The sequence below is a fragment of the Hyla sarda genome, unplaced genomic scaffold, assembly GCF_029499605.1.
Source record: "Hyla sarda isolate aHylSar1 unplaced genomic scaffold, aHylSar1.hap1 scaffold_954, whole genome shotgun sequence".
NCBI classification, from domain to species: domain Eukaryota; kingdom Metazoa; phylum Chordata; class Amphibia; order Anura; family Hylidae; genus Hyla; species Hyla sarda.
Genome location: NW_026610984.1, coordinates 35,122 through 61,334, shown reverse-complemented (window position 1 = coordinate 61,334; position 26,213 = coordinate 35,122). Strand labels below are relative to the sequence as shown.

General features: G+C 61.0%; 1 protein-coding gene across 2 annotated transcripts in view; it reads right to left on the bottom strand.

The window, feature by feature from the left end:
• Window positions 1-3,640: 3,640 nt before the first annotated feature.
• The window catches only part of TMEM63C (transmembrane protein 63C), a 50,240-nt gene continuing 27,667 nt past the window's right edge, over window positions 3,641-26,213 (bottom strand). For both annotated transcript variants that reach the window (XM_056554899.1, XM_056554898.1), the window contains exons 6-23: window positions 24,931-25,073; window positions 24,804-24,855; window positions 23,641-23,749; window positions 23,490-23,563; window positions 21,092-21,172; window positions 20,688-20,808; window positions 11,991-12,124; window positions 10,299-10,421; window positions 10,076-10,229; window positions 8,212-8,318; window positions 7,129-7,215; window positions 6,992-7,057; window positions 5,519-5,681; window positions 5,345-5,450; window positions 5,112-5,279; window positions 4,920-5,035; window positions 4,262-4,333; window positions 3,641-4,176 (exon numbers count right to left, since the gene is read on the bottom strand). In XM_056554899.1, the coding sequence (XP_056410874.1) occupies window positions 4,000-4,176; window positions 4,262-4,333; window positions 4,920-5,035; window positions 5,112-5,279; window positions 5,345-5,450; window positions 5,519-5,681; window positions 6,992-7,057; window positions 7,129-7,215; window positions 8,212-8,318; window positions 10,076-10,229; window positions 10,299-10,421; window positions 11,991-12,124; window positions 20,688-20,808; window positions 21,092-21,172; window positions 23,490-23,563; window positions 23,641-23,749; window positions 24,804-24,855; window positions 24,931-25,073 (2,053 nt within the window). In that variant the 3' untranslated portion in view covers window positions 3,641-3,999. The remainder of the gene's footprint in view (window positions 4,177-4,261; window positions 4,334-4,919; window positions 5,036-5,111; window positions 5,280-5,344; window positions 5,451-5,518; window positions 5,682-6,991; window positions 7,058-7,128; window positions 7,216-8,211; window positions 8,319-10,075; window positions 10,230-10,298; window positions 10,422-11,990; window positions 12,125-20,687; window positions 20,809-21,091; window positions 21,173-23,489; window positions 23,564-23,640; window positions 23,750-24,803; window positions 24,856-24,930; window positions 25,074-26,213) is intronic.

The window sequence follows — 26,213 nt, the reverse complement described above, 5'->3', positions numbered from 1 at the left end:
GCTGTGTTCTGTGTCAGAGATCTGTGGCCCTAATCCTCAAGGGGGCCACATACTTATCATTCTGCTCTGCCTCCAGGCCAAACCGTGTACAATTTAACCTCCACCCATCACATCTCTCCAATAAAACAAAATCTGCTCCACCTGCACACCCAACCTCCCTACAGCACGCTCTGCTCTGCCCGTACACCCAACCTCCCCACAGCACGCCTCGCCCGCACAGCCTCTCTACAGCACCCTCTGCTCTGCTCCGCCCGCACGCCCACCCTCCCTACAGCACGCTCTGCTCTCCCCGTACACCCAACCTCCCTACCGCACGCTCTGCTCTCCCCGTACACCCAACCTCCCTACCGCACGCTCTGCTCTCCCCGTACACCCAACCTCCCCACAGCACGCTCTGCTCTCCCCGTACACCCAACCTCCCCACAGCACACCTCGCCCGCACAGCCTCTCTACAGCACCCTCTGCTCCGCCCGCCCGCTCGCCCAGCCTCCCTCCAGCACCCTCTGCTCCGCCTGCCCGCTCGCTCGCCCAGCCTCCCTCCAGCACCCTCTGCTCCGCCCGCCCGCCCAGTCTCCCTCTAGCACGCTCTGCTCTCCCCGTACACCCAACCTCCCCACAGCACGCCTCGCCCGCACAGCCTCTCTACAGCACCCTCTGCTCTGCTCCGCCCGCACGCCCACCCTCCCTACAGCACGCTCTCCTCTCCCCGTACACCCAACCTCCCTACCGCACGCTCTGCTCTCCCCGTACACCCAACCTCCCTACCGCACGCTCTGCTCTCCCCGTACACCCAACCTCCCTACCGCACGCTCTGCTCTCCCCGTACACCCAACCTCCCTACCGCACGCTCTGCTCTCCCCGTACACCCAACCTCCCTACCGCACGCTCTGCTCTCTCCGTACACCCAACCTCCCCACAGCACGCTCTGCTCTCCCCCGCACCCCCACCCTCCCTTCAGCACGCTCTGCTCTCCCCGTACACCCAACCTCCCTACCGCACGCTCTGCTCTCCCCGCACACCCACCCTCCCTACAGCACGCTCTGCTCTCCCCCCCCCCCGCACACCCACCCTCCCTATAGCACGCTCTGTTCTCCCCGTAACCCAACCTCCCTACAGCACGCTCTGCTCTCCCCGTACACCCACCCTCCCTGCAGCACGCTCTGCTCTCCCCCCCGCACACCCACCCTCCCTACAGCACGCTCTGTTCTCCCCACACACCCAACCTCCCTACAGCACGCTCTGCTCCCCCCGCACACCCAGCCTCCCCACAGCACGCTCTGCTCTCCCCGTACACCCAACCTCCCTACAGCACGCTCTGCTCCCCCCCCCGTACACCCATCCTCCCGACAGCACGCTCTGCTCTCCCTGCCTACCCAACCTCCCTACAGCACGCTCTGCTCTCCCCGTACACCCAACCTCCCTGCAGCACGCTCTGCTCTCCCACCCCGCACACCCACCCTCCCTACAGCACGCTCTGCTCCCCCCGCACACCCAACCTCCCTACAGCACGCTCTGCTCTCCCCGCACACCCAACCTCCCCACAGCACGCTCTGCTCTCCCCGTACACCCACCCTCCCCACAGCACGCTCTGCTCTCCCCGTACACCCAACCTCCCTACAGCACGCTCTGCTCCACCCCCCCCCCCGCACACCCAACCTCCCTACAGCACGCTCTGCTCTCCCCGCACACCCAACCTCCCTACAGCACGCTCTGCTCTCCCCGCACACCCAACCTCCCTACCGCACGCTCTGCTCTCCCCGTACACCCAACCTCCCTACCGCACGCTCTGCTCTCCCCGTACACCCAACCTCCCTACCGCACGCTCTGCTCTCCCCGTACACCCAACCTCCCCACAGCACGCTCTGCTCTCCCCCGCACCCCCACCCTCCCTTCAGCACGCTCTGCTCTCCCCGTACACCCAACCTCCCTACCGCACGCTCTGCTCTCCCCGCACACCCACCCTCCCTACAGCACGCTCTGCTCTCCCCCGCACACCCAACCTCCCTGCAGCACGCTCTGCTCTCCCCCCCGCACACCCACCCTCCCTACAGCACGCTCTGTTCTCCCCGTAACCCAACCTCCCTACAGCACGCTCTGCTCTCCCCGTACACCCACCCTCCCTGCAGCACGCTCTGCTCTCCCCCCCCCGCACACCCACCCTCCCTACAGCACGCTCTGTTCTCCCCGCACACCCAACCTCCCTACAGCACGCTCTGCTCCCCCCGCACACCCAGCCACCCCACAGCACGCTCTGCTCTCCCCGTACACCCACCCTCCCCACAGCACACTCTGCTCTCCCCGTACACCCAACCTCCCTACAGCACGCTCTGCTCCCCCCCCCGTACACCCACCCTCCCTACAGCACGCTCTGCTCTCCCTGCCTACCCAACCTCCCTACAGCACGCTCTGCTCTCCCCGTACACCCAACCTCCCTGCAGCACGCTCTGCTCTCCCACCCCGCACACCCACCCTCCCTACAGCACGCTCTGCTCCCCCCGCACACCCAACCTCCCTACAGCACGCTCTGCTCTCCCCGCACACCCAACCTCCCCACAGCACGCTCTGCTCTCCCCGTACACCCACCCTCCCTACAGCACGCTCTGCTCTCCCCGTACACCCAACCTCCCTACAGCACGCTCTGCTCCACCCCCCCCCGTACACCCACCCTCCCTACAGCACGCTCTGCTCTCCCCGCACACCCAACCTCCCTACAGCACGCTCTGCTCTCCCCGTACACCCAACCTCCCTGCAGCATGCTCTGCTCCCCCCCCCCCCCGCATACCCACCCTCCCTACAGCACGCTCTGCTCTCCCCGCACACCCAACCTCCCCGCAGCACACTCTGCTCTCCCCGTACACCCAACCTCCCCGCAGCACGCTCTGCTCTCCCCGTACACCCACCCTCCCCGCAGCACGCTCTGCTCTCCCCGTACACCCACCCTCCCCGCAGCACGCTCTGCTCTCCCCGCACACCCACCCTCCCCGCAGCACGCTCTGCTCTCCCCCCCCCCCGCACACCCACCCTCCCTACAGCACGCTGTTCTCCCAGTAACCCAACCTCCCTACAGCACGCTCTGCTCTCCCCGCACACCCACCCTCCCTACAGCACGCTCTGCTCTCCCCCGCACACCCAACCTCCCTGCAGCACGCTCTGCTCTCCCCCCCGCACACCCACCCTCCCTACAGCACGCTCTGTTCTCCCCGTAACCCAACCTCCCTACAGCACGCTCTGCTCCCCCCGCACACCCAACCTCCCTACAGCACGCTCTGCTCTCCCCGCACACCCAACCTCCCTACAGCACGCTCTGCTCCCCCCGCACACCCACCCTCCCTACAGCACGCTCTGCTCTCCCTGTACACCCACCCTCCCTACAGCACGCTCTGCTCTCCCCGTACACCCACCCTCCCTGCAGCACGCTCTGCTCTCCCCGTAACCCACCCTCCCTACAGCACGCTCTGCTCTCCCTGTACACCCACCCTCCCTACAGCACGCTCTGCTCTCCCCGTACACCCACCCTCCCTGCAGCACGCTCTGCTCTCCCCGTAACCCAACCTCCCTACAGCACACTCTGCTCCCCCCGCACACTCATGCACCAGCAGGGTCATTTCGCTTGCACAGAACACACTGCTTCAGATTCTCTTTTCTTTTAAAATTATATTTGGCAAAAATCAGCGATAAAATCGGCGCCCGCTGAACATTTTGTACTTTCAAATGCGAAACGTTCGGTCCTCCCGATGCAAACGCAAAAATAGAGCCAGGGAGGGTGGCTGTACAGGTATCTGAAGGGGGAGGGGCAGCCACACCCTTTACATGACATGATCTGCTGCAGGATTCCTCGCACAGGTGTGCAACATCCAGCACCTTATACCAGCCGGGGCCGATATCATGGAGGGGCCCAGTACCCACAATGCAGCCTGCTCCGCATGTCACAGCGACTCAACCATCCACAGTGCTTGGCACCTGGCGGAACTCTGACCTCAGTATGAGCCTGATGGGGTGTCAGGGGGACCCCTCCGCGGTGCAGCACGGCCCTTTCACGTAACTGTCCTGTGGGTGCTCCACCTCTGGGGTATCTGAAGGGCTGTCAGCGCGGGTCTCCAGGGCGCCATACGAGGGGCGGGCCGGGGAGGCCAAAGGGGACAGTTCATGCTCCTGTAATACGGTCGCCACAAACACCTGGAGGGGAAAAAGCGAAGACTCTGATGAGGGGCCGGGACTATGGAGGCAGAAGCGGGGCCTGAGCGCAGGAGCTCGCACTCACCGTGGACTGCAGCGTGGATGATATACTGCTGCTCTCCGTATCCTGGATGATCCCCTCCCCCTGCTCAGACATCTGCGGGAGACATCACCGTTACATGTAACCACAGGTCAAGGGGGCGGAGAGACTAAATCAGCTGGGTTATTACAGGTCACTGGGGCGGAGTCTAAAAATCAGGTAATTACAGGTCCCCGGGGCGGAGTCTACTAATCAGGTAATTTCAGGTCCCCGGGGCGGAGTCTAATAATGAGGTAATTACAGGTCCCCGGGGCGGAGTCTAATAATAAAGTTATTACAGGTCCCGGGGGTGGAGTCTAATAGTCAGGTTATTACAGGTCCCGGGGGTGGAGTCTAATAATCAGGTTATTACAGGTCCTGGGGGTGGAGTCTAATAGTCAGGTTATTACAGGTCCCGGGGGTGGAGTCTAATAGTCAGGTTATTACAGGTCCTGGGGGTGGAGTCTAATAGTCAGGTTATTACAGGTCCCGGGGGTGGAGTCTAATAATCAGGTTATTACAGGTCCTGGGGGTGGAGTCTAATAGTCAGGTTATTACAGGTCCCGGGGGTGGAGTCTAATAGTCAGGTTATTACAGGTCCTGGGGGTGGAGTCTAATAGTCAGGTTATTACAGGTCCTGGGGGTGGAGTCTAATGGTTCTTACCTGGTAGCTCGATGGTCTCTTTGGACGCAATTTTCGGAGGCAAAGACCAAAAATGGAGAAGAGTAAACAGCAGAGGAGCGTTGCGAAGGTAAAGAGTGTGATCGGGTGCATGGATCCTGCAGGGAGACGGAGGTTGAGTACATGAGGGGGGGGGTAACACTCCGGAGAACCGCTCCCCCACAATCCACTTACCCAGACGCAGAACAGAGAAGAACAGTAGCCAGAAGATGCAGAGGATTGGCGCGGCGAGGAGCTGTCTCGCGGCAGCGGCGTGCAGGCTGGGGCTCAGCTTGGTGGGGATGTAGGCGTAGTAGATGTTGTAGCGGTCAGTCATGTGCTTCAGGAGCAGATACAGCAATCCTGCAGGACAGAGACAGTGAGAGGGGGCGGGGTCCACGGGGCCAGGTGTCTGTACCCACACTTACCAAAGGGGGCGATGATGGGACACGTGATGCTGTAGGTCATCACCACAGAGAAGACACACGTGGTCCAGGCGTACTCCAGGCCAAACTGGAACTCATAGGCCTGACTCTGCAATGTGAAGACGGTTAGGACTGCGCCCCCCGCAGGCTGGACCCCCCACAAACAGAAAGCCTTACCCGCTTCACATGGAGACGCTCAGGAACAGATTTGGCCAAGCACAGACGTGTGGCGTACACCGTGAGACCAGGAATACGCAGTAACTCCATAGCCGTGCCGATCAGGCTGGCGGTGATGACATAGTTGACAAAGAATGCGCCATTATTTGGCAAAAATACACACCTAAGGGGAGAGCCATGTGATCAGAGAGCTGTATATGGGGGTATCAGGAGGGTCATGTGATCATAGCGCTGTATATGGGGGTATCAGGAGGGTCATGTGATCATAGCACTGTATATGGGGGTATCAGGAGGGTCATGTGATCAGAGAGCTGTATATGGGGGTATCAGGAGGGTCATGTGATCATAGCGCTGTATATGGGGGTATCAGGAGGGTCATGTGATGATAGCACTGTATATGGAGGTATCAGGATGGTCATGTGATCAGAGAGCTGTATATGGGAGTATCAGGAGGGTCATGTGATCATAGCGCTGTATATGGAGGTATCAGGAGGGTCATGTGATCAGAGCTGTAAATTATGGAGGTATCAGGAGGGTCATGTGATCAGAGAGCTGTAAATTATGAGGGTATCAGGAGGGTCATGTGATCAGAGAGCTGTAAATTATGAGGGTATCAGGAGGGTCATGTGATCAGAGAGCTGTATATGGGGGTATCAGGAGGGTCATGTGATCAGAGAGCTGTATATGGGGGTATCAGGAGGGTCATGTGATCAGAGAGCTGTATATGGGGGTATCAGGAGGGTCATGTGATCAGAGAGCTGTATATGGGGGTATCAGGAAGGTCATGTGATCAGAGAGCTGTATATGGGGGTATCAGGAGGGTCATGTGATCATAGCACTGTATATGGAGGTATCAGGAGGGTCATGTGATCAGAGAGCTGTATATGGGGCTATCAGGAGGGTCATGTGATCATAGCACTGTATATGGAGGTATCAGGAGGGTCATGTGATCAGAGAGCTGTATATGGGGCTATCAGGAGGGTCATGTGATCAGAGCTGTATATGGGGCTATCAGGAGGGTCATGTGATCAGAGAGCTGTATATGGAGGTATCAGGAGGGTCATGTGATCAGAGAGCTGTAAATTATGGAGGTATCAGGAGGGTCATGTGATCAGAGAGCTGTAAATTATGAGGGTATCAGGAGGGTCATGTGATCAGAGAGCTGTATATGGGGGTATCAGGAGGGTCATGTGATCAGAGAGCTGTATATGGGGGTATCAGGAGGGTCATGTGATCAGAGAGCTGTATATGGGGGTATCAGGAGGGTCATGTGATCAGAGAGCTGTATATGGGGGTATCAGGAGGGTCATGTGATCAGAGAGCTGTATATGGGGGTATCAGGAGGGTCATGTGATCATAGCACTGTATATGGAGGTATCAGGAGGGTCATGTGATCAGAGCTGTATATGAGGGTATCAGGAGGGTCATGTGATCAGAGAGCTGTATGTGGGGGCATCAGGATTCTGTACTCACTGAAACTTCAGGTTGGCTGAATCTAGGAAGTGGACATCAAAAAGCCATCGGAAGAAGAGATCCAAACTGGGGGGAAGGAAAGAACGTCAGCTCCGCAGGCAAGTAACTGTGAGAGAGAGAGCGGGGGGGTGCAGTACCTGGTGAGCCCTAGGGAGGGCAGTATGATGACCATGAAGACCAGGAACAGGTAGCACTTGTGCATCGTCAGCTGATTCTCATTAGACCTGAAGAGAGAAGAAATGCATTGTGGGAGTGAAGAAAACCATGGCAACATCTACAGAGGCAGGACCTGCCCCCCACTCATCTACAGAGGCGGGACCTGCCCCCCACTCATCTACAGAGGCGGGACCTGCCCCCCACTCATCTACAGAGGCGGGACCTGCCCCCCACTCATCTACAGAGGCGGGACCTGCCCCCCACTCATCTACAGAGGCGGGACCTGCCCCCCACTCATCTACAGAGGCGGGACCTGCCCCCCACTCATCTACAGAGGCGGGACCTGCCCCCCACTCATCTACAGAGGCGGGACCTGCCCCCCCACTCATCTACAGAGGCGGGACCTGCCCCCCCACTCATCTACAGAGGCGGGACCTGCCCCCCCACTCATCTACAGAGGCGGGACCTGCCCCCCCACTCATCTACAGAGGCGGGACCTGCCCCCCCACTCATCTACAGAGGCGGGACCTGCCCCCCCACTCATCTGTAGAGGCGGGACCTGCCCCCCACTCATCTACAGAGGCGGGACCTGCCCCCCACTCATCTACAGAGGCGGGACCTGCCCCCCACTCATCTACAGAGGCGGGACCTGCCCCCCACTCATCTACAGAGGCGGGACCTGCCCCCCACTCATCTACAGAGGCGGGACCTGCCCCCCACTCATCTACAGAGGCGGGACCTGCCCCCCACTCATCTACAGAGGCAAGACCTGCCTCCCACTCATCTACAGAGGCGGGACCTGCCTCCCACTCATCTACAGAGGCGGGACCTGCCCCCCACTTATCTACAGAGGTGGGACCTCCCCCCCCCCCCCACTTATCTAGAGGCGGGACCTGCCCCCCACTTATCTACAGAGGCGGGACCTGCCCCCCCACTTATCTACAGAGGCGGGACCTGCCCCCCACTTATCTACAGAGGCGGGACCTGCCCCCCACTTATCTACAGAGGCGGGACCTGCCCCCCACTTATCTACAGCACAGACCACGGGGGCATCCCTGGGATACCTGGTCCAGTGGCATTCCAAGAAGGCGGAGTAGTAGACCAGGAAGGGCAGGCACACGGAAAAGGTCCACAGCAGCAGAGTGGGCAGGAACTGGGTGATGACCGGGTTCTGAGGAGACACAACACATCAGGGGTCCCGGTGGTAACATATTGGGGAGTCAGTATTGGGGGCACATGGGGCTGCTCACCTGGGGTGTCAGTATTGGGGGCACATGGGGCTGCTCACCTGGGGTGTCAGGATTGAGGGCACATGGGGCTGCTCACCTGGGGTATCAGTATTGGGGGGCACATGGGGCTGCTCCCCTGGGGTGTCAGTATTGGGGGGCACATGGGGCTGCTCCCCTGGGGTGTCAGCATTGGGGGGCACATGGGGCTGCTCCCCTGGGGTGTCAGTATTGGGGGGCACATGGGGCTGCTCCCCTGGGGTGTCAGCATTGGGGGCACATGGGGCTGCTCCCCTGGGGTGTCAGCATTGGGGGCACATGGGGCTGCTCCCCTGGGGTGTCAGTATTGGGGGGCACATGGGGCTGCTCCCCTGGGGTGTCAGCATTGGGGGCACATGGGGCTGCTCCCCTGGGGTGTCAGCACTGGGGGCACATGGGGCTGCTCCCCTGGGGTGTCAGCACTGGGGGCACATGGGGCTGCTCCCCTGGGGTGTCAGCACTGGGGGCACATGGGGCTGCTCCCCTGGGGTGTCAGCACTGGGGGCACATGGGGCTGCTCCCCTGGGGTGTCAGCACTGGGGGCACATGGGGCTGCTCCCCTGGGGTGTCAGCACTGGGGGCACATGGGGCTGCTCCCCTGGGGTGTCAGCATTGGGGGCACATGGGGCTGCTCCCCTGGGGTGTCAGCATTGGGGGCACATGGGGCTACTCCCCTGGGGTGTCAGTATTGGGGGCACATGGGGCTGCTCCCCTGGGGTGTCAGTATTGGGGGCACATGGGGCTGCTCCCCTGGGGTGTCAGTATTGGGGGCACATGGGGCTGCTCCCCTGGGTTTTCAGTATTGGGGGCACATGGGGCTGCTCACCTGGGGTGTCGGCACTGGGGGCACATGGGGCTGCTCACCTGGGGTGTCGGCACTGGGGGCACATGGGGCTGCTCACCTGGGGTGTCGGCACTGGGGGCACATGGGGCTGCTCCCCTGGGGTGTCGGCACTGGGGGCACATGGGGCTGCTCCCATGGGGTGTCAGTATTGGGGGCACATGGGGCTGCTCCCCTGGGTTTTCAGTATTGGGGGCACATGGGGCTGCTCACCTGGGGTGTCGGCACTGGGGGGCACATGGGGCTGCTCACCTGGGGTGTCGGCACTGGGGGCACATGGGGCTGCTCACCTGGGGTGTCGGCACTGGGGGCACATGGGGCTGCTCCCCTGGGGTGTCGGCACTGGGGGCACATGGGGCTGCTCCCCTGGGGTGTCGGCACTGGGGGCACATGGGGCTGCTCCCCTGGGGTGTCAGCACTGGGGGCACATGGGGCTGCTCCCCTGGGGTGTCAGCATTGGGGGCACATGGGGCTGCTCCCCTGGGGTGTCAGTATTGGGGGCACATGGGGCTGCTCCCCTGGGGTGTCAGTATTGGGGGCACATGGGGCTGCTCCCCTGGGGTGTCAGCATTGGGGGCACATGGGGCTGCTCACCTGGGGTGTCAGTATTGGGGGCACATGGGGCTGCTCCCCTGGGGTGTCAGCATTGGGGGCACATGGGGCTGCTCCCCTGGGGTGTCAGCATTGGGGGCACATGGTGCTGCTCACCTGGGGTGTCAGCATTGGGGGCACATGGGGCTGCTCACCTGGGGTGTCAGTATTGGGGGCACATGGGGCTGCTCACCTGGGGTGTCAGTATTGGGGGCACATGGGGCTGCTCACCTGTAGGTTCTCTGCGGGCCGCGTGACGTTGAATCTGTCCATGGTGCTGACTATAACTGCGGGGGTGGTGAGGAAGAAGAGCAGGAGGAACAGAACCAGGTTCAGGCCCATCAGCCGCACCCACCACATGGGCCCCGACACCGCCAGATTCTCCCTGTGACCAGCAGGAGGTTAGTAGCCACCCGGCAGCGGACATGGCATCCGGCATCAGACAGATACTCACCAGATGACATCATTGGGTGCCGGGGCGTAACGCACACCCCACTGGTGGGAATGGACGACTGGGGTGACGGACGACTGCTGGGGCGATCGACGACAACGGGGACGGCTATAGTCCTGGATAATTCTGAGGCGAGAAGATTCTCATCACATGATCCCGTCTGTCACATGACCACCAATGTGTATACAGCAATGGGCGGGGACATCAACCCAACAAACCAGCCAGGAGCCCAGATGGTCCGACCACACATCCCATACACTGCACAACTACCCCCAGATGGGGCACTCACACTGCACACCCACAACTACCCCCAGATGGGGCACTCACACTGCACACCCACAACTACCCCCGGATCAGGCACTCACACTGCATACCCACAACTACCCCCGGATGGGGCACTCACACTGCATACCCACAACTACCCCCGGATGGGGCACTCACACTGCATACCCACAACTACCCCCGGATCAGGCACTCACACTGCATACCCACAACTACCCCCGGATCAGGCACTCACACTGCATACCCACAACTACCCCCGGATCAGGCACTCACACAGCATACCCACAACTACCCCCGGATCAGGCACTCACACAGCATACCCACAACTACCCCCGGATCAGGCACTCACACAGCATACCCACAACTACCCCCAGATGGGGCACTCACACTGCACACCCACAACTACCCCCGGATGGGGCACTCACACTGCATACCCACAACTACCCCCGGATCAGGCACTCACACTGCATACCCACAACTACCCCCGGATGGGGCACTCACACAGCATACCCACAACTACCCCCGGATCAGGCACTCACACTGCATACCCACAACTACCCCCAGATGGGGCACTCACACTGCACACCCACAACTACCCCCGGATGGGGCACTCACACAGCATACCCACAACTACCCCCAGATGGGGCACTCACACTGCACACCCACAACTACCCCCGGATCAGGCACTCACACAGCATACCCACAACTACCCCCGGATGGGGCACTCACACTGCATACCCACAACTACCCCCGGATCTGGCACTCACACTGCATACCCACAACTACCCCCGGATCGGGCACTCACACTGCATACCCACAACTACCCCCGGATGGGGCACTCACACAGCATACCCACAACTACCCCCGGATGGGGCACTCACACTGCATACCCACAACTACCCCCGGATGGGGCACTCACACTGCACACCCACAACTACCCCCGGATGGGGCACTCACACTGCATACCCACAACTACCCCCGGATGGGGCACTCACACTGCATACCCACAACTACCCCCGGATGGGGCACTCACACAGCATACCCACAACTACCCCCAGATGGGGCACTCACACTGCATACCCACAACTACCCCCGGATCGGGCACTCACACAGCACACCCACAACTACCCCCAGATGGGGCACTCACACAGCACACCCACAACTACCCCCAGATGGGGCACTCACACTGCACACCCACAACTACCCCCGGATCGGGCACTCACACAGCATACCCACAACTACCCCCGGATCGGGCACTCACACAGCATACCCACAACTACCCCCGGATCGGGCACTCACACTGCATACCCACAACTACCCCCGGATCAGGCACTCACACTGCATACCCACAACTACCCCCGGATCGGGCACTCACACTGCATACCCACAACTACCCCCGGATCGGGCACTCACACTGCCGTCATCCTCTCGTCCTGGAAGGTCACAAACGCCGTGCCCAGTCTCTTCAGGGGGACGCGGTTCCTCTCGGCAGTGAACTCATCGGTAAACTTCTCCTCTAGCTCCGCATAATACTGCTCCGCATCTACCTGAGGGTGAGGGGCACAGAGGAGAGGGGGGCACAGAGGAGAGGGGGGCACAGAGGAGAGGCCTTTTTAGATATGGGTATCTGGTGTACTTTTCTTTTGCACAAGGTTTGATACATTTCCCCCTTAGAGTGCGGGGCCCCTCTAGAAAATCCTGTGAATGCAGCTGAGGGACCCAGGAACCAATCCCACCCCTCACAAGACCCCCGCCTGTGCCCTACCCCCGCCCGCACCTCACATAACCGTCTCCAATGTGCGGACATTTAACTAACCTGTGGGCACTAGGAGCGCTCAGAAATGCGCCGCCTCATAGACTTAACTTTTCTTTCTGTGGATGCTGGAATCTGAATTTGCGCAGCATAAATTCTGTCGGGGGAAAACGCCAAAAGAATGGGACTCTGTGTGAACCCATACACTGGAACCCCCATAGATTGTAAACCCTCCCGGGCAGGGCCCCCTCTATTCCCTCCCCTTGTAGACTGTAAACCCTCCTGGGCGGGGCCCTCTCTATTCCCTCCCCTTGTAGACTGTAAACCCTCCCGGGCAGGGCCCTCTCTATTCCCTCCCCTTGTAGACTGTAAACCCTCCCGGGCAGGGCCCTCTCTATTCCCTCCCCTTGTAGACTGTAAACCCTCCCGGGCAGGGCCCTCTCTGTTCCCTCCCCTTGTAGACTGTAAACCCTCCTGGGCAGGGCCCTCTCTATTCCCTCCCCTTGTAGACTGTAAACCCTCCCGGGCAGGGCCCCCTCTATTCCCTCCCCTTGTAGACTGTAAACCCTCCTGGGCAGGGCCCTCTGTATTCCCTCCCCTTGTAGACTGTAAACCCTCCCGGGCAGGGCCCTCTCTGTTCCCTCCCCTTGTAGACTGTAAACCCTCCTGGGCAGGGCCCTCTCTATTCCCTCCCCTTGTAGACTGTAAACCCTCCTGGGCGGGGCCCTCTCTATTCCCTCCCCTTGTAGACTGTAAACCCTCCCGGGCAGGGCCCTCTCTGTTCCCTCCCCTTGTAGACTGTAAACACTCCTGGGAAAGGCCCTCTCTATTCCCTCCCCTTGTAGACTGTAAACCCTCCCGGGCAGGGCCCTCTCTATTCCCTCCCCTTGTAGACTGTAAACCCTCCTGGGCGGGGCCCTCTCTATTCCCTCCCCTTGTAGACTGTAAACCCTCCTGGGTAGGGCCCTCTCTATTCCCTCCCCTTGTAGACTGTAAACCCTCCCGGGCAGGGCCCTCTCTATTCCCTCCCCTTGTAGACTGTAAACCCTCCTGGGCAGGGCCCTCTCTATTCCCTCCCCTTGTAGACTGTAAACCCTCCTGGGCAGGGCCCTCTCTATTCCCTCCCCTTGTAGACTGTAAACCCTCCTGGGCGGGGCCCTCTCTATTCCCTCCCCTTGTAGACTGTAAACCCTCCTGGGCGGGGCCCTCTCTATTCCCTCCCCTTGTAGACTGTAAACCCTCCCGGGCAGGGCCCTCTCTATTCCCTCCCCTTGTAGACTGTAAACCCTCCCGGGCAGGGCCCTCTCTATTCCCTCCCCTTTTAGACTGTAAACCCTCCCGGGCAGGGCCCTCTGTATTCCCTCCCCTTGTAGACTGTAAACCCTCCTGGGCAGGGCCCTCTGTATTCCCTCCCCTTGTAGACTGTAAACCCTCCCGGGCAGGGCCCCCTCGATTCCATCCCCTTGTAGATTGTAAACCCTCCTGGGCAGGGCCCCCTCTATTCCCTCCCCTTGTAGACTGTAAACCCTCCTGGGCAGGGCCCCCTCTATTCCCTCCCCTTGTAGACTGTAAACCCTCCTGGGTAGGGCCCTCTGTATTCCCTCCCCTTGTAGACTGCAAACCCTCCCGGGCAGGGCCCCCTCTATTCCCTCCCCTTGTAGACTGTAAACCCTCCTGTGCAGGGCCCTCTCTATTCCCTCCCCTTGTAGACTGTAAACCCTCCTGGGCAGGACCCTCTGTATTCCCTCCCCTTGTAGACTGTAAACCCTCCTGGGCGGGGCCCTCTCTATTCCCTCCCCTTGTAGACTGTAAACTCTCCCGGGCAGGGCCCTCTCTATTCCCTCCCCTTGTAGACTGTAAACCCTCCTGGGCGGGGCCCTCTCTATTCCCTCCCCTTGTAGACTGTAAACCCTCCTGGGCGGGGCCCTCTCTATTCCCTCCCCTTGTAGACTGTAAACCCTCCCGGGCAGGGCCCTCTCTATTCCCTCCCCTTGTAGACTGTAAACCCTCCTGGGCAGGGCCCTCTCTATTCCCTCCCCTTTTAGACTGTAAACCCTCCCGGGCAGGGCCCTCTGTATTCCCTCCCCTTGTAGACTGTAAACCCTCCCGGGCAGGGCCCCCTCGATTCCATCCCCTTGTACATTGTAAACCCTCCAGGGCAGGGCCCCCTCTATTCCCTCCCCTTGTAGACTGTAAACCCTCCTGGGCAGGGCCCCCTCTATTCCCTCCCCTTGTAGACTGTAAACCCTCCTGGGCAGGGCCCTCTGTATTCCCTCCCCTTTCAGACTGCAAACCCTCCCGGGCAGGGCCCCCTCTATTCCCTCCCCTTGTAGATTGTAAACCCTCCCGGGCAGGACCCTCTGTATTCCCTCCCCTTGTAGATTGTAAACCCTCCCGGGCAGGACCCTCTGTATTCCCTCCCCTTGTAGATTGTAAACCCTCCCGGGCAGGGCCCTCTGTATTCCCTCCCCTTGTAGACTGTAAACCCTCCTGGATAGGGCCCCCTCTATTCCCTCCCCTTGTAGACTAAACCCTCCCCGGCAGGGCCCCCTCTATCCCCTTGTAGACTGTAAGCCCTCCTGGGCAGTGCCCCCCTCTCCCTCCTGTAAACCCTCCTGGGCAGGGTCCTCTCTCCCTCTCCTTTTAGATGGTAAACCCTCCTGGGCAGGGCCCCCCTATCTCCTTGTAGACTGAAAACCCTCCCGGGCAGGGCCCTCTCTATTCCCTCCCCTTGTAGACTGAAAGCCCTCCCGGGCAGGGCCCTCTCTATTCCCTCCCCTTGTAGATTGTTATCCCTCCTGGCCAAGGCCCTCTCTATTCCCTCCCCTTGTAGACTGTAAATCCTCCTGGGCAGGGCCCTCTGTATTCCCTCCCGTTGTAGGCTGTAAACCCTCCCGGGCAGGGCCCCCTCTATTCCCTCCCCTTGTAGACTGTAAACCCTCCTGGGCAGGGCCCTCTGTATTCCCTCCCCTTGTAGACTGCAAACCCTCCCGGGCAGGGCCCCCTCTATTCCCTCCCCTTGTAGGTTGTAAACCCTCCCGGGCAGGACCCTCTGTATTCCCTCCCCTTGTAGATTGTAAACCCTCCCCGGCAGGGCCCTCTCTATTCCCTCCCCTTGTAGACTGTAAACCCTCCTGGGCAGGGCCCTCTCTACCTCCCTTTGTAGATTGTAAACCCTCCCGGGCAGGGCCCTCTGTATTCCCTCCCCTTGTAGGCTGTAAACCCTCCTGGATAGGGCCCCCTCTATTCCCTCCCCTTGTAGACTAAACCCTCCCCGGCAGGGCCCCCTCTATCCCCTTGTAGACTGTAAGCCCTCCTGGGCAGTGCCCCCTCTCCCTCCTGTAAACCCTCCTGGGCAGGGTCCTCTCTCCCTCTCCTTTTAGATGGTAAACCCTCCTGGACAGGGCCCCCCTATCTCCTTGTAGACTGAAAACCCTCCCGGGCAGGGCCCTCTCTATTCCCTCCCCTTGTAGACTGAAAGCCCTCCCGGGCAGGGCCCTCTCTATTCCCTCCCCTTGTAGATTGTAAGATCTCCTGGGAAGGGCCCTCTTTATTCCCTCCCCTTGTAGATTGTTATCCCTCCTCGCCAAGGCCCTCTCTATTCCCTCCCCTTGTAGACTGTAAATCCTCCTGGGCAGGGCCCTCTGTATTCCCTCCCGTTGTAGGCTGTAAACCCTCCCGGGCAGGGCCCCCTCTATTCCCTCCCCTTGTAGACTGTAAACCCTCCTGGGAAAGGCCCTCTCTATTCCCTCCCCTTGTAGACTGTAAACCCTCCCGGGCAGGGCCCTCTGTATTCCCTCCCCTTGTAGACTGTAAACCCTCCCGGGCAGGGCCCTCTGTATTCCCTCCCCTTGTAGACAGTAAACCCTCCCGGGCAGGGCTCCCTCGATTCCATCCCCTTGTAGATTGTAAACCCTCCTGGGCAGGGCCCCCTCTACCTCCCCTTGTAGATTGTAAACCCTCCCGGGCAGGACCCTCTGTATTCCCTCCCCTTGTAGACTGTAAACCCTCCTGGGCAGGGCCCTCTGTATTCCCTCCCCTTGTAGACTGTAAACCCTCCTGGGCAGGGCCCCCTCTATTCCCTACCCTTGTAGACTGTAAACCCTCCTGGGCAGGGCCCTCTCTATTCCCTCCCCTTGTAGACTGAAACCCTCCCGGGCAGGGCCCTCTCTATTCCCTCCCCTTGTAGACTGTAAACCCTCCTGGGCAGGGCCCTCTCTACCTCCCCTTGTAGATTGTAAACCCTCCCGGGCAGGGCCCTCTGTATTCCCTCCCCTTGTAGACTGTAAACCCTACCGGGCAGGGCCCTCTGTATTCCCTCCCCTTGTAGACTGTAAACCCTACCGGGCAGGGCCCTCTGTATTCCCTCCCCTTGTAGATTGTAAAACCTCTTGGGCAGGGCCCTCTGTATTCCCTCCCCTTGTAGACTGTAAACCCTCCTGGATAGGGCCCCCTCTATTCCCTCCCCTTGTAGACTGTAAACCCTCCCCGGCAGGGCCCCCTCTATCCCCTTGTAGACTGTAAACCCTCCTGGGGAGGGCCCTCTCTATTCCCTCCCCTTGTAGACTGTAAACCCTCCTGGGCAGGGCCCCCTCTATTCCCAGCCCCTTGTAGACTGTAAACCCTCCTGGGCAGTGCCCCCTCTCCCTCCTGTAAACCCTCCTGGGCAGGGCCCTCTCTCCCTCTCCTTTTAGATGGTAAACCCTCCTGGGCAGGGCCCCCCCCTATCTCCTTGTAGAGTGAAAACCCTCCCGGGCAGGGCCCTCTCTATTCCCTCCCCTTGTAGGCTGAAAGCCCTCCCGGGCAGGGCCCTCTCTATTCCCTCCCCTTGTAGATTGTAAGATCTCCTGGGAAGGGCCCTCTTTATTCCCTCCCCTTGTAGATTGTTATCCCTCCTGGCCTGGGCCCTCTCTATTCCCTCCCCTTGTAGATTGTTATCCCTCCTGGCCAGGGCCCTCTCTATTCCCTCCCCTTGTAAACTGTAAACCCTCCTGGGCAGGGCCCCCTCTATTCCCTCCCCTTGTAGACTGTAAACCCTCCCGAGCAGGGCCCTCTCTACTGCCCCTTGTAGACTGTAAACCCTCCCGGGCAGGCCCTCTCTCCCTCCCCTTGTAGAGACTGTAAACCCTCCCGGGCAGGGCCCTCTCTATTCCCTCCCCTTGCAGATTGTAAGCCCTCCTGGGCAGGGCCATTTCTCCCTCCCCTTGTAGACTGTAAACCCTCCTGGGCAGGTCCCTCTCCTTGTAGACTGTAAACCCTCCCGGGCAGGGCCCTCTCTCCCTCCCCTTGTAGACTGTAAACCCTCCCGGGCAGGGCCCTCTCTCCCTCCCCTTGTAGAGACTGTAAACTCTCCCTGGCAGGGCCCTCTCTATTCCCTACCCTTGTAGACTGTAAACCCTCCTGGGCAGGGTCCTCTCTATTCTCTCCCCTTGTAGACTGTAAACCCTCCTGGGCAGGGCCCCCTCTATCCCCTTGTAGACTGTAAACCCTCCTGGGGAGGGCCCTCTCTATTCCCTCCCCTTGTAGACTGTAAACCCTCCTGGGCAGGCCCTCTCTCCCTCCCCTTGTAGACTGTAAACCCTCCTGGGCAGGGCCCCCTCTATTCCCTCCCCTTGTAGACTGTAAACCCTCCTGGGCAGTGCCCCCTCTCCCTTTCCTTGTAGACTGAAAACCCTCCGGGGCAGGGCCCTCTCTATTCCCTCCCCTTGTAGACTGAAAGCCCTCCCGGGCAGGGCCCTCTCTATTCCCTCCCCTTGTAGACTGAAAGCCCTCCCGGGCAGGGCCCTCTCTATTCCCTCCCCTTGTAGATTGTAAGATCTCCTGGGAAGGGCCCTCTTTATTCCCTCTCCTTGTAGATTGTTATCCCCCCTGACCAGGGTCCTCTCTATTCCCTCCCCTTGTAGACTGTAAACCCTCCTGGGCAGGGCCCCCTCTATTCCCTCCCGTTGTAGACTGTAAACCCTCCCGGGCAGGGCCCTCTCTACTGCCCCTTGTAGACTGTAAACCCTCCTGGGCAAGGCCCTCTCTCCCTCTCCTTGTAGACTGTAAACCCTCCTGGGCAGGGCCCTCTCTATTCCCTCCCCTTGCAGATTGTAAGCCCTCCTGGGCAGGGCACTCTCTACTGCCTCTTGAAGACTGTAAACCCTCCTGGGCAGGTCCCTCTCCTTGTAGACTGTAAACCTCCCTGGCAGGGCCCTCTCTATTCCTTCCCCTTGTAGACTGTAAACCCTCCTGGGCAGGGCCCCATCTATCTCCTTGCAGACTGTAAACCCTCCTGGGCAGGGCCCCCTCTATCTCCTTGTAGATTGTTAACCCTCCCAGGCAGGGCCTCTCTCCGTCCCCTTGTAGGCTGTAAACCCTCCCGGGCAGGGCCCTCTCTATTCCCTCCCCTTGCAGATTGTAAGCCCTCCTGGGCAGTCTCTACTGCCCCTTGAAGACTGTAAACCCTCCTGGGCAAGGCCATTTCTCCCTCGCCTTGTAAACTGTAAACCCTCCTGGGCAAGGCCATTTCTCCCTCCCCTTGTAGACTGTAAACCCTCCTGGGCAGGGCCCTCTCTCCCTCTCCTTGTAGACTGTAAACCCTCCCGGGCAGGGCCCTCTCTATTCCTTCCCCTTGTAGACTGTAAACCCTCCTGGGCAGGGCCCCATCTATCTCCTTGCAGACTGTAAACCCTCCTGGGCAGGGCCCCCTCTATCTCCTTGTAGATTGTTAACCCTCCCAGGCAGGGCCTCTCTCCGTCCCCTTGTAGGCTGTAAACCCTCCCGGGCAGGGCCCTCTCTATTCCCTCCCCTTGCAGATTGTAAGCCCTCCTGGGCAGTCTCTACTGCCCCTTGAAGACTGTAAACCCTCCTGGGCAAGGCCATTTCTCCCTCGCCTTGTAAACTGTAAACCCTCCTGGGCAAGGCCATTTCTCCCTCCCCTTGTAGACTGTAAACCCTCCTGGGCAGGGCCCTCTCTATTCCCTCCCCTTGCAGATTGTAAGCCCTCCTGGGCAGTCTCTACTGCCCCTTGAAGACTGTAAACCCTCCTGGGCAAGGCCATTTCTCCCTCGCCTTGTAAACTGTAAACCCTCCTGGGCAAGGCCATTTCTCCCTCCCCTTGTAGACTGTAAACCCTCCTGGGCAGGGCCCTCTCTATTCCCTCCCCTTGTAGATTGTAAGATCTCCTGGGAAGGGCCCTCTTTATTCCCTCTCCTTGTAGATTGTTATCCCCCCTGGCCAGGGCCCTCTCTATTCCCTCCCCTTGTAGACTGTAAACCCTCCTGGGCAGGGCCCCCTCTATTCCCTCCCGTTGTAGACTGTAAATCCTCCCGGGCAGGGCCCTCTCTACTGCCCCTTGTAGACTGTAAACCCTCCTGGGCAAGGCCCTCTCTCCCTCTCCTTGCAGACTGTAAACCCTCCTGGGCAGGGCCCTCTCTATTCCCTCCCCTTGCAGATTGTAAGCCCTCCTGGGCAGGGCACTCTCTACTGCCTCTTGAAGACTGTAAACCCTCCTGGGCAGGTCCCTCTCCTTGTAGACTGTAAACCTCCCTGGCAGGGCCCTCTCTATTCCTTCCCCTTGTAGACTGTAAACCCTCCTGGGCAGGGCCCCATCTATCTCCTTGCAGACTGTAAACCCTCCTGGGCAGGGCCCCCTCTATCTCCTTGTAGATTGTTAACCCTCCCAGGCAGGGCCTCTCTCCGTCCCCTTGTAGGCTGTAAACCCTCCCGGACAGGGCCCTCTCTATTCCCTCCCCTTGCAGATTGTAAGCCCTCCTGGGCAGTCTCTACTGCCCCTTGAAGACTGTAAACCCTCCTGGGCAAGGCCATTTCTTCCTCGCCTTGTAAACTGTAAACCCTCCTGGGCAAGGCCATTTCTCCCTCCCCTTGTAGACTGTAAACCCTCCTGGGCAGGGCCCTCTCTATTCCCTCCCCTTGCAGATTGTAAGCCCTCCTGGGCAGGGCACTCTCTACTGCCCCTTGAAGACTGTAAACCCTCCTGGGCAAGGCCATTTCTCCCTCGCCTTGTAAACTGTAAGCCCTCCTGGTCAGGGCCATCTTTATTCTCTCCCCTTGTAGATTGTTAGCCCTCCAGGGCAGGGCCCTCTCTATCCCCTTGTAGACTGTTAGCCCTCCTGGGGTTAGCCCTCCTGGGCAGGGCCCTCTCTATTCCCTCCCCTTGTAGACTGTAAACCCTCCTGGGCAGGGCCCCCTCTCCCTCTATATCAGTAATTTACTCATTTAAGTTCATTGTTCCTGTATTTGTGTTATGTATTTTACCCCCCATTATATGTAAAGCGCACTGGAATCAGGGGCACTATAAAAATAAATGATACTAATGACCTCTGGGGTCTGCACACAGGGTAGTCCCCTCTTACTTTCTGGAAGCCGCAGCAGTCACAGGGGCAGAGTCGGGCACACGGGTGGGTTTTGATCAGGATTCTTCCTTCTTTCTGAGATCTTCCAGCAAAGTATAGACGACCCTTCATAGCGCGACGCCTAGGAAAAGAGAAGTCATGTGATGAGAAGAGGAGAGAAGAGGAGGAGAAGAGAGGGGCGGAGAGAAGAGGAGGAGAAGAGAGGGGCGGAGAGAAGAGGAGGAAAGGAGAGAAGAGGAGGAGAAGAGAGGGGCGGAGAGAAGAGGAGGAGGGGAGAGAAGAGGAGGAGAAGAGGAGAGAGATGGGGGAGAGATTAGAGTGTGTAATTGTGCGCCCCAGTGTGTGACAATAGTTCTGTTCCATAACCAGGGTATTCTGATTGGATGAGGGGATTGACCTCTCACCTTTCGGTGTCCAGCTTCATCAGTCTGCGGACATCGTAGCTGAACTGGACGTCTGTGACCGTACAGCTGGGGTAGGCCTCACTGCAAGAGAGACCCCGGAGGGGGGGGGGGGGGGGGACAGCAATGACTGAAGGTCAACAAGAGGACCCCCCGACCACATACACTCATGTGGGGCCCCCTCAGACCACACAATCTCAGGTGATGGGCCCCCCCCCCCCCGTCCTCACTCTCAGGTGATGACCCCCCCGTCCTCACTCTCAGGTGATGGCCCCCCCCCCGTCCTCACTCTCAGGTGATGGCCCCCCCCCCGTCCTCACTCTCAGGTGATGCCCCCCCCCGTCCTCCCTCTCAGGTGATGGCCCCCCCCCCGCCGTCCTCCCTCTCAGGTGGGGGCCCCCCCCGTCCACACACTCTCAGGTGGGGGCCCCCCCCGTCCACACACTCTCAGGTGGGGGCCCCCCCGTCCACACACTCTCAGGTGGGGGCCCCCCCGTCCACACACTCTCAGGTGGGGGCCCCCCCCGTCCACACACTCTCAGGTGGGGGCCCCCCCGTCCACACACTCTCAGGTGGGGGCCCCCCCGTCCACACACTCTCAGGTGGGGGCCCCCCCGTCCACACACTCTCAGGTGGGGGCCCCCCCGTCCACACACTCTCAGGTGGGGGCCCCCCCGTCCACACACTCTCAGGTGGGGGCCCCCCCGTCCACACACTCTCAGGTGGGGGCCCCCCCGTCCACACACTCTCAGGTGGGGGCCCCCCCGTCCACACACTCTCAGGTGGGGGCCCCCCCGTCCACACACTCTCAGGTGGGGGCCCCCCCCGTCCACACACTCTCAGGTGGGGGCCCCCCCGTCCACACACTCTCAGGTGGGGGCCCCCCCCGTCCACACACTCTCAGGTGGGGGCCCCCCCGTCCACACACTCTCAGGTGGGGGCCCCCCCCGTCCACACACTCTCAGGTGGGGGCCCCCCCGTCCACACACTCTCAGGTGGGGGCCCCCCCGTCCACACACTCTCAGGTGGGGGCCCCCCCCGTCCACACACTCTCAGGTGGGGGCCCCCCCGTCCACACACTCTCAGGTGGGGGCCCCCCCGTCCACACACTCTCAGGTGGGGGCCCCCCCCGTCCACACACTCTCAGGTGGGGGCCCCCCCGTCCACACACTCTCAGGTGGGGGCCCCCCCGTCCACACACTCTCAGGTGGGGGCCCCCCCCGTCCACACACTCTCAGGTGGGGGGCCCCCCCGTCCACACACTCTCAGGTGGGGGCCCCCCCGTCCACACACTCTCAGGTGGGGGCCCCCCCCGTCCACACACACTCTCAGGTGGGGGCCCCCCCGTCCACACACACTCTCAGGTGGGGGCCCCCCCGTCCACACACACTCTCAGGTGGGGGCCCCCCCGTCCACACACACTCTCAGGTGGGGGCCCCCCCCGTCCATACACACTCTCAGGTGGGGGCCCCCCCCGTCCACACACACTCTCAGGTGGGGGCCCCCCCGTCCACACACTCTCAGGTGGGGGCCCCCCCGTCCACACACTCTCAGGTGGGGGCCCCCCCCGTCCTCACTCTCAGGTGATGTCCCCCCCCCCGTCCTCACTCTCAGGTGATGGCCCTCCCGTCCACACACTCTCAGGTGGGGGCCCCCCCGTCCACACACTCTCAGGTGGGGGCCCCCCCGTCCACACACTCTCAGGTGGGGGACCCCCCGTCCTCACTCTCAGGTGGGGGACCCCCCGTCCTCACTCTCAGGTGGGGGGACCCCCGTCCTCACTCTCAGGTGATGGCCCTCCCGTCCTCACTCTCAGGTGGGGGCCCCCCCGACCACACACTCTCAGGAGGGGGCCCCCCCGACCACACACTCTCAGGAGGGGGCCCCCCCCCGTCCACACACTCTCAGGAGGGGGCCCCCCCCGTCCACACACTCTCAGGTGGGGGCCCCCCCCGTGCACACACTCTCAGGTGGGGGCCCCCCCCCATCCTCACTCTCAGGTGATGGCCCCCCGTCCTCACTCTCAGGTGATGGCCCCCCCGTCCTCACTCTCAGGTGATGGCCCCCCCGTCCTCACTCTCAGGTGATGGGCCCCCCCCCCGTCCTCACTCTCAGGTGATGGCCCCCCCCCCCGTCCTCACTCTCAAGTGATGGCCCCCACCCGTCCTCACTCTCAAGTGATGGCCCCCCCCCCCCCGTCCTCACTCTCAGGTGGGGGCCCCCCCCCCCCCGTCCTCACTCTCAGGTGGGGGCCCCCCCGTCCTCACTCTCAGGTGGGGGCCCCCCCCCCGACCACACACTCTCAGGTGATGGCCCCCCGTCCTCACTCTCAGGTGGGGGCCCCCCCGTCCTCACTCCCAGCCTTGTCAGTAGGTGAGGGTCACGACTGATTTGGACTTACTGGAAATGTTTGGTGATCAGTGAGGGGTCCGAGATCTCTAGAGGGATGTGAGTCACCATGAGGGTGCGGACCACCTGGAGATATAAGCAGAGGGGACAGATGAGGTGACCCCACAGGACGTGGCGGAGGTCGGGGGGAGGGGTCTTCTCACCTTGTCGTCTTCTCTATAGTGTAAGGAGGCGGAGTGATGGCGCATACACAGGACGGTCAGCAAGAAGTACAAGAGAGCGAACACACTGTGCAGCCACAGGAAGCGGTCCCTGAGGACAGAAGAGCAGTCATGCACCGCCACTGCCAGTGACCCCCCCCCCCCACCCACACCCAATGACCCCCCCACACCCCATACATCCACCATGGCCAGTGACCCCCCCCCCCCCACACCCAATGGCCCCCCACACCCCATACATCCACCATGGCCAGTGACCCCCCCTCCACACCCAATGACCCCCCCCACACCCCATACATCCACCACGGCCAGTGACCCCCCCCACACACCATACATCCACCATGGCCAGTGACCCCCCCCCCCACACCCAATGACCCCCCCCCACCCCACATACATCCGCACGGCCAGTGACCCCCCCCCCCCCCACACACATACATCCACCATGGCCAGTGACCCCCCCCCCCCACACCCAATGACCCCCCCCCACCCCACATACATCCGCCACGGCCAGTGACCCCCCCCCCCACACACCCAATGACCCCCCCCCACACCCCATACATCCACCACGGCCAGTGACCCCCCCCCCACCGACACCCAATGACCCCCCCCCACACCCCATACATCCACCACGGCCAGTGACCCCCCCCCCACACACCATACATCCACCATGGCCAGTGACCCCCCCCACACCCAATGACCCCCCCCCCCACCCCACATACATCCGCCACGGCCAGTGACCCCCCCCCCACACCAATGACCCCCCCCCACACACCCAATGACCCCCCCACACCCCACATACATCCGCCACGGCCAGTGACCCCCCCCCCCCCACACCAATGACCCCCCCCACACGCCATACATCCACCACGGCCAGTGACCCCCCCCCCACACCCAATGACCCCCCCACACCCCATACATCCACCATGGCCAGTGACCCCCCCCCCCCCACACACCCAATGACCCCCCCCACACCCCATACATCCACCACGGCCAGTGACCCCCCCCACACCCAATGACCCCCCCCACACATCCACCGTGACCCCCCCCCCATACATCCACCACAGCCAGTGACTCCCCCCACACCCAATGACCCCCTGACACCCCATACATCCACCGTGACCCCCCCCCCCCATACACCCGCCACTCACTGTGTGGGAACATTGACGATTGTAGTGCGTCCAAACTGGGCCGGACCGTCACCTGCAGTAAAGACACCAGGATATAGTGAAGGGTTAACACCGGACGGGACAGCGAGGGGGGAAACAGGCGACTCACCCAACAAATCTCCAGAGAAGTTCACAGGTAAAATGATGGACACGGAGAGGACACAGACGAGGAGCAGAAGAACCAGAAGATGGCGCTGATAGGACAGATAGGTGATGGCGTCCACCCCGCACTTACTCTGGATCTCCTCATCCCTGTACAGATAATCACAGGTCAGGGGACTCCCATCATCCACCCCATCATCTCCCTCAACCCCCATCATCCACCGCATCATCTCCCTTCACCCCCATCATCCAACCCCATCATCTCCCTCCACCCCCATCATCCACCCCATCATCTCCCTCAACCCCCATCATCCACCGCATCATCTCCCTCCACCCCCATCATCCACCCCATCATCTCCCTCCACCCCCATCATCCCACCCCATCATCTCCCTCCACCCCCATCATCCACCCCATCATCTCCCTCCACCCCCATCATCTCCCTCCACCCCCATCATCCACCCCATCATCTCCCTCCACCCCCATCATCCACCCCATCATCTCCCTCCACCCCCATCATCCACCCCATCATCTCCCTCCACCCCCATCATCTCCCTCCACCCCCATCATCCACCCCCATCATCTCCCTCCACCCCCATCATCCACCCCCATCATCTCCCTCCACCCCCATCATCTCCCTCCACCCTAATCATCTCCCTCCACCCCCATCATCCAACCCCATCATCTCCCTCCACCCCCATCATCCACCCCATCATCTCCCTCCACCCCCCATCATCTCCCTCCACCCCCATCATCCACCCCATCATCTCCCTCCACCCCCCATCATCCACCCCATCATCTCCCTCAACCCCCATCATCCACCGCATCATCTCCCTCCACCCCCATCATCCACCCCATCATCTCCCTCCACCCCCATCATCCACCCCATCATCTCCCTCCACCCCCATCATCCACCCCATCATCTCCCTCCACCCCCATCATCCACCCCATCATCTCCCTCCACCCCCATCATCTCCCTCCACCCTAATCATCTCCCTCCACCCCCATCATCCAACCCCATCATCTCCCTCCACCCCCATCATCCACCCCATCATCTCCCTCCACCCCCCATCATCTCCCTCACCCCCATCATCCACCCCATCATCTCCCTCCACCCCCATCATCCACCCCATCATCTCCCTCAACCCCCATCATCCACCGCATCATCTCCCTCCACCCCCATCATCCACCCCATCATCTCCCTCCACCCCCATCATCCACCCCATCATCTCCCTCCACCCCCATCATCCACCCCATCATCTCCCTCCACCCCCATCATCCACCCCATCATC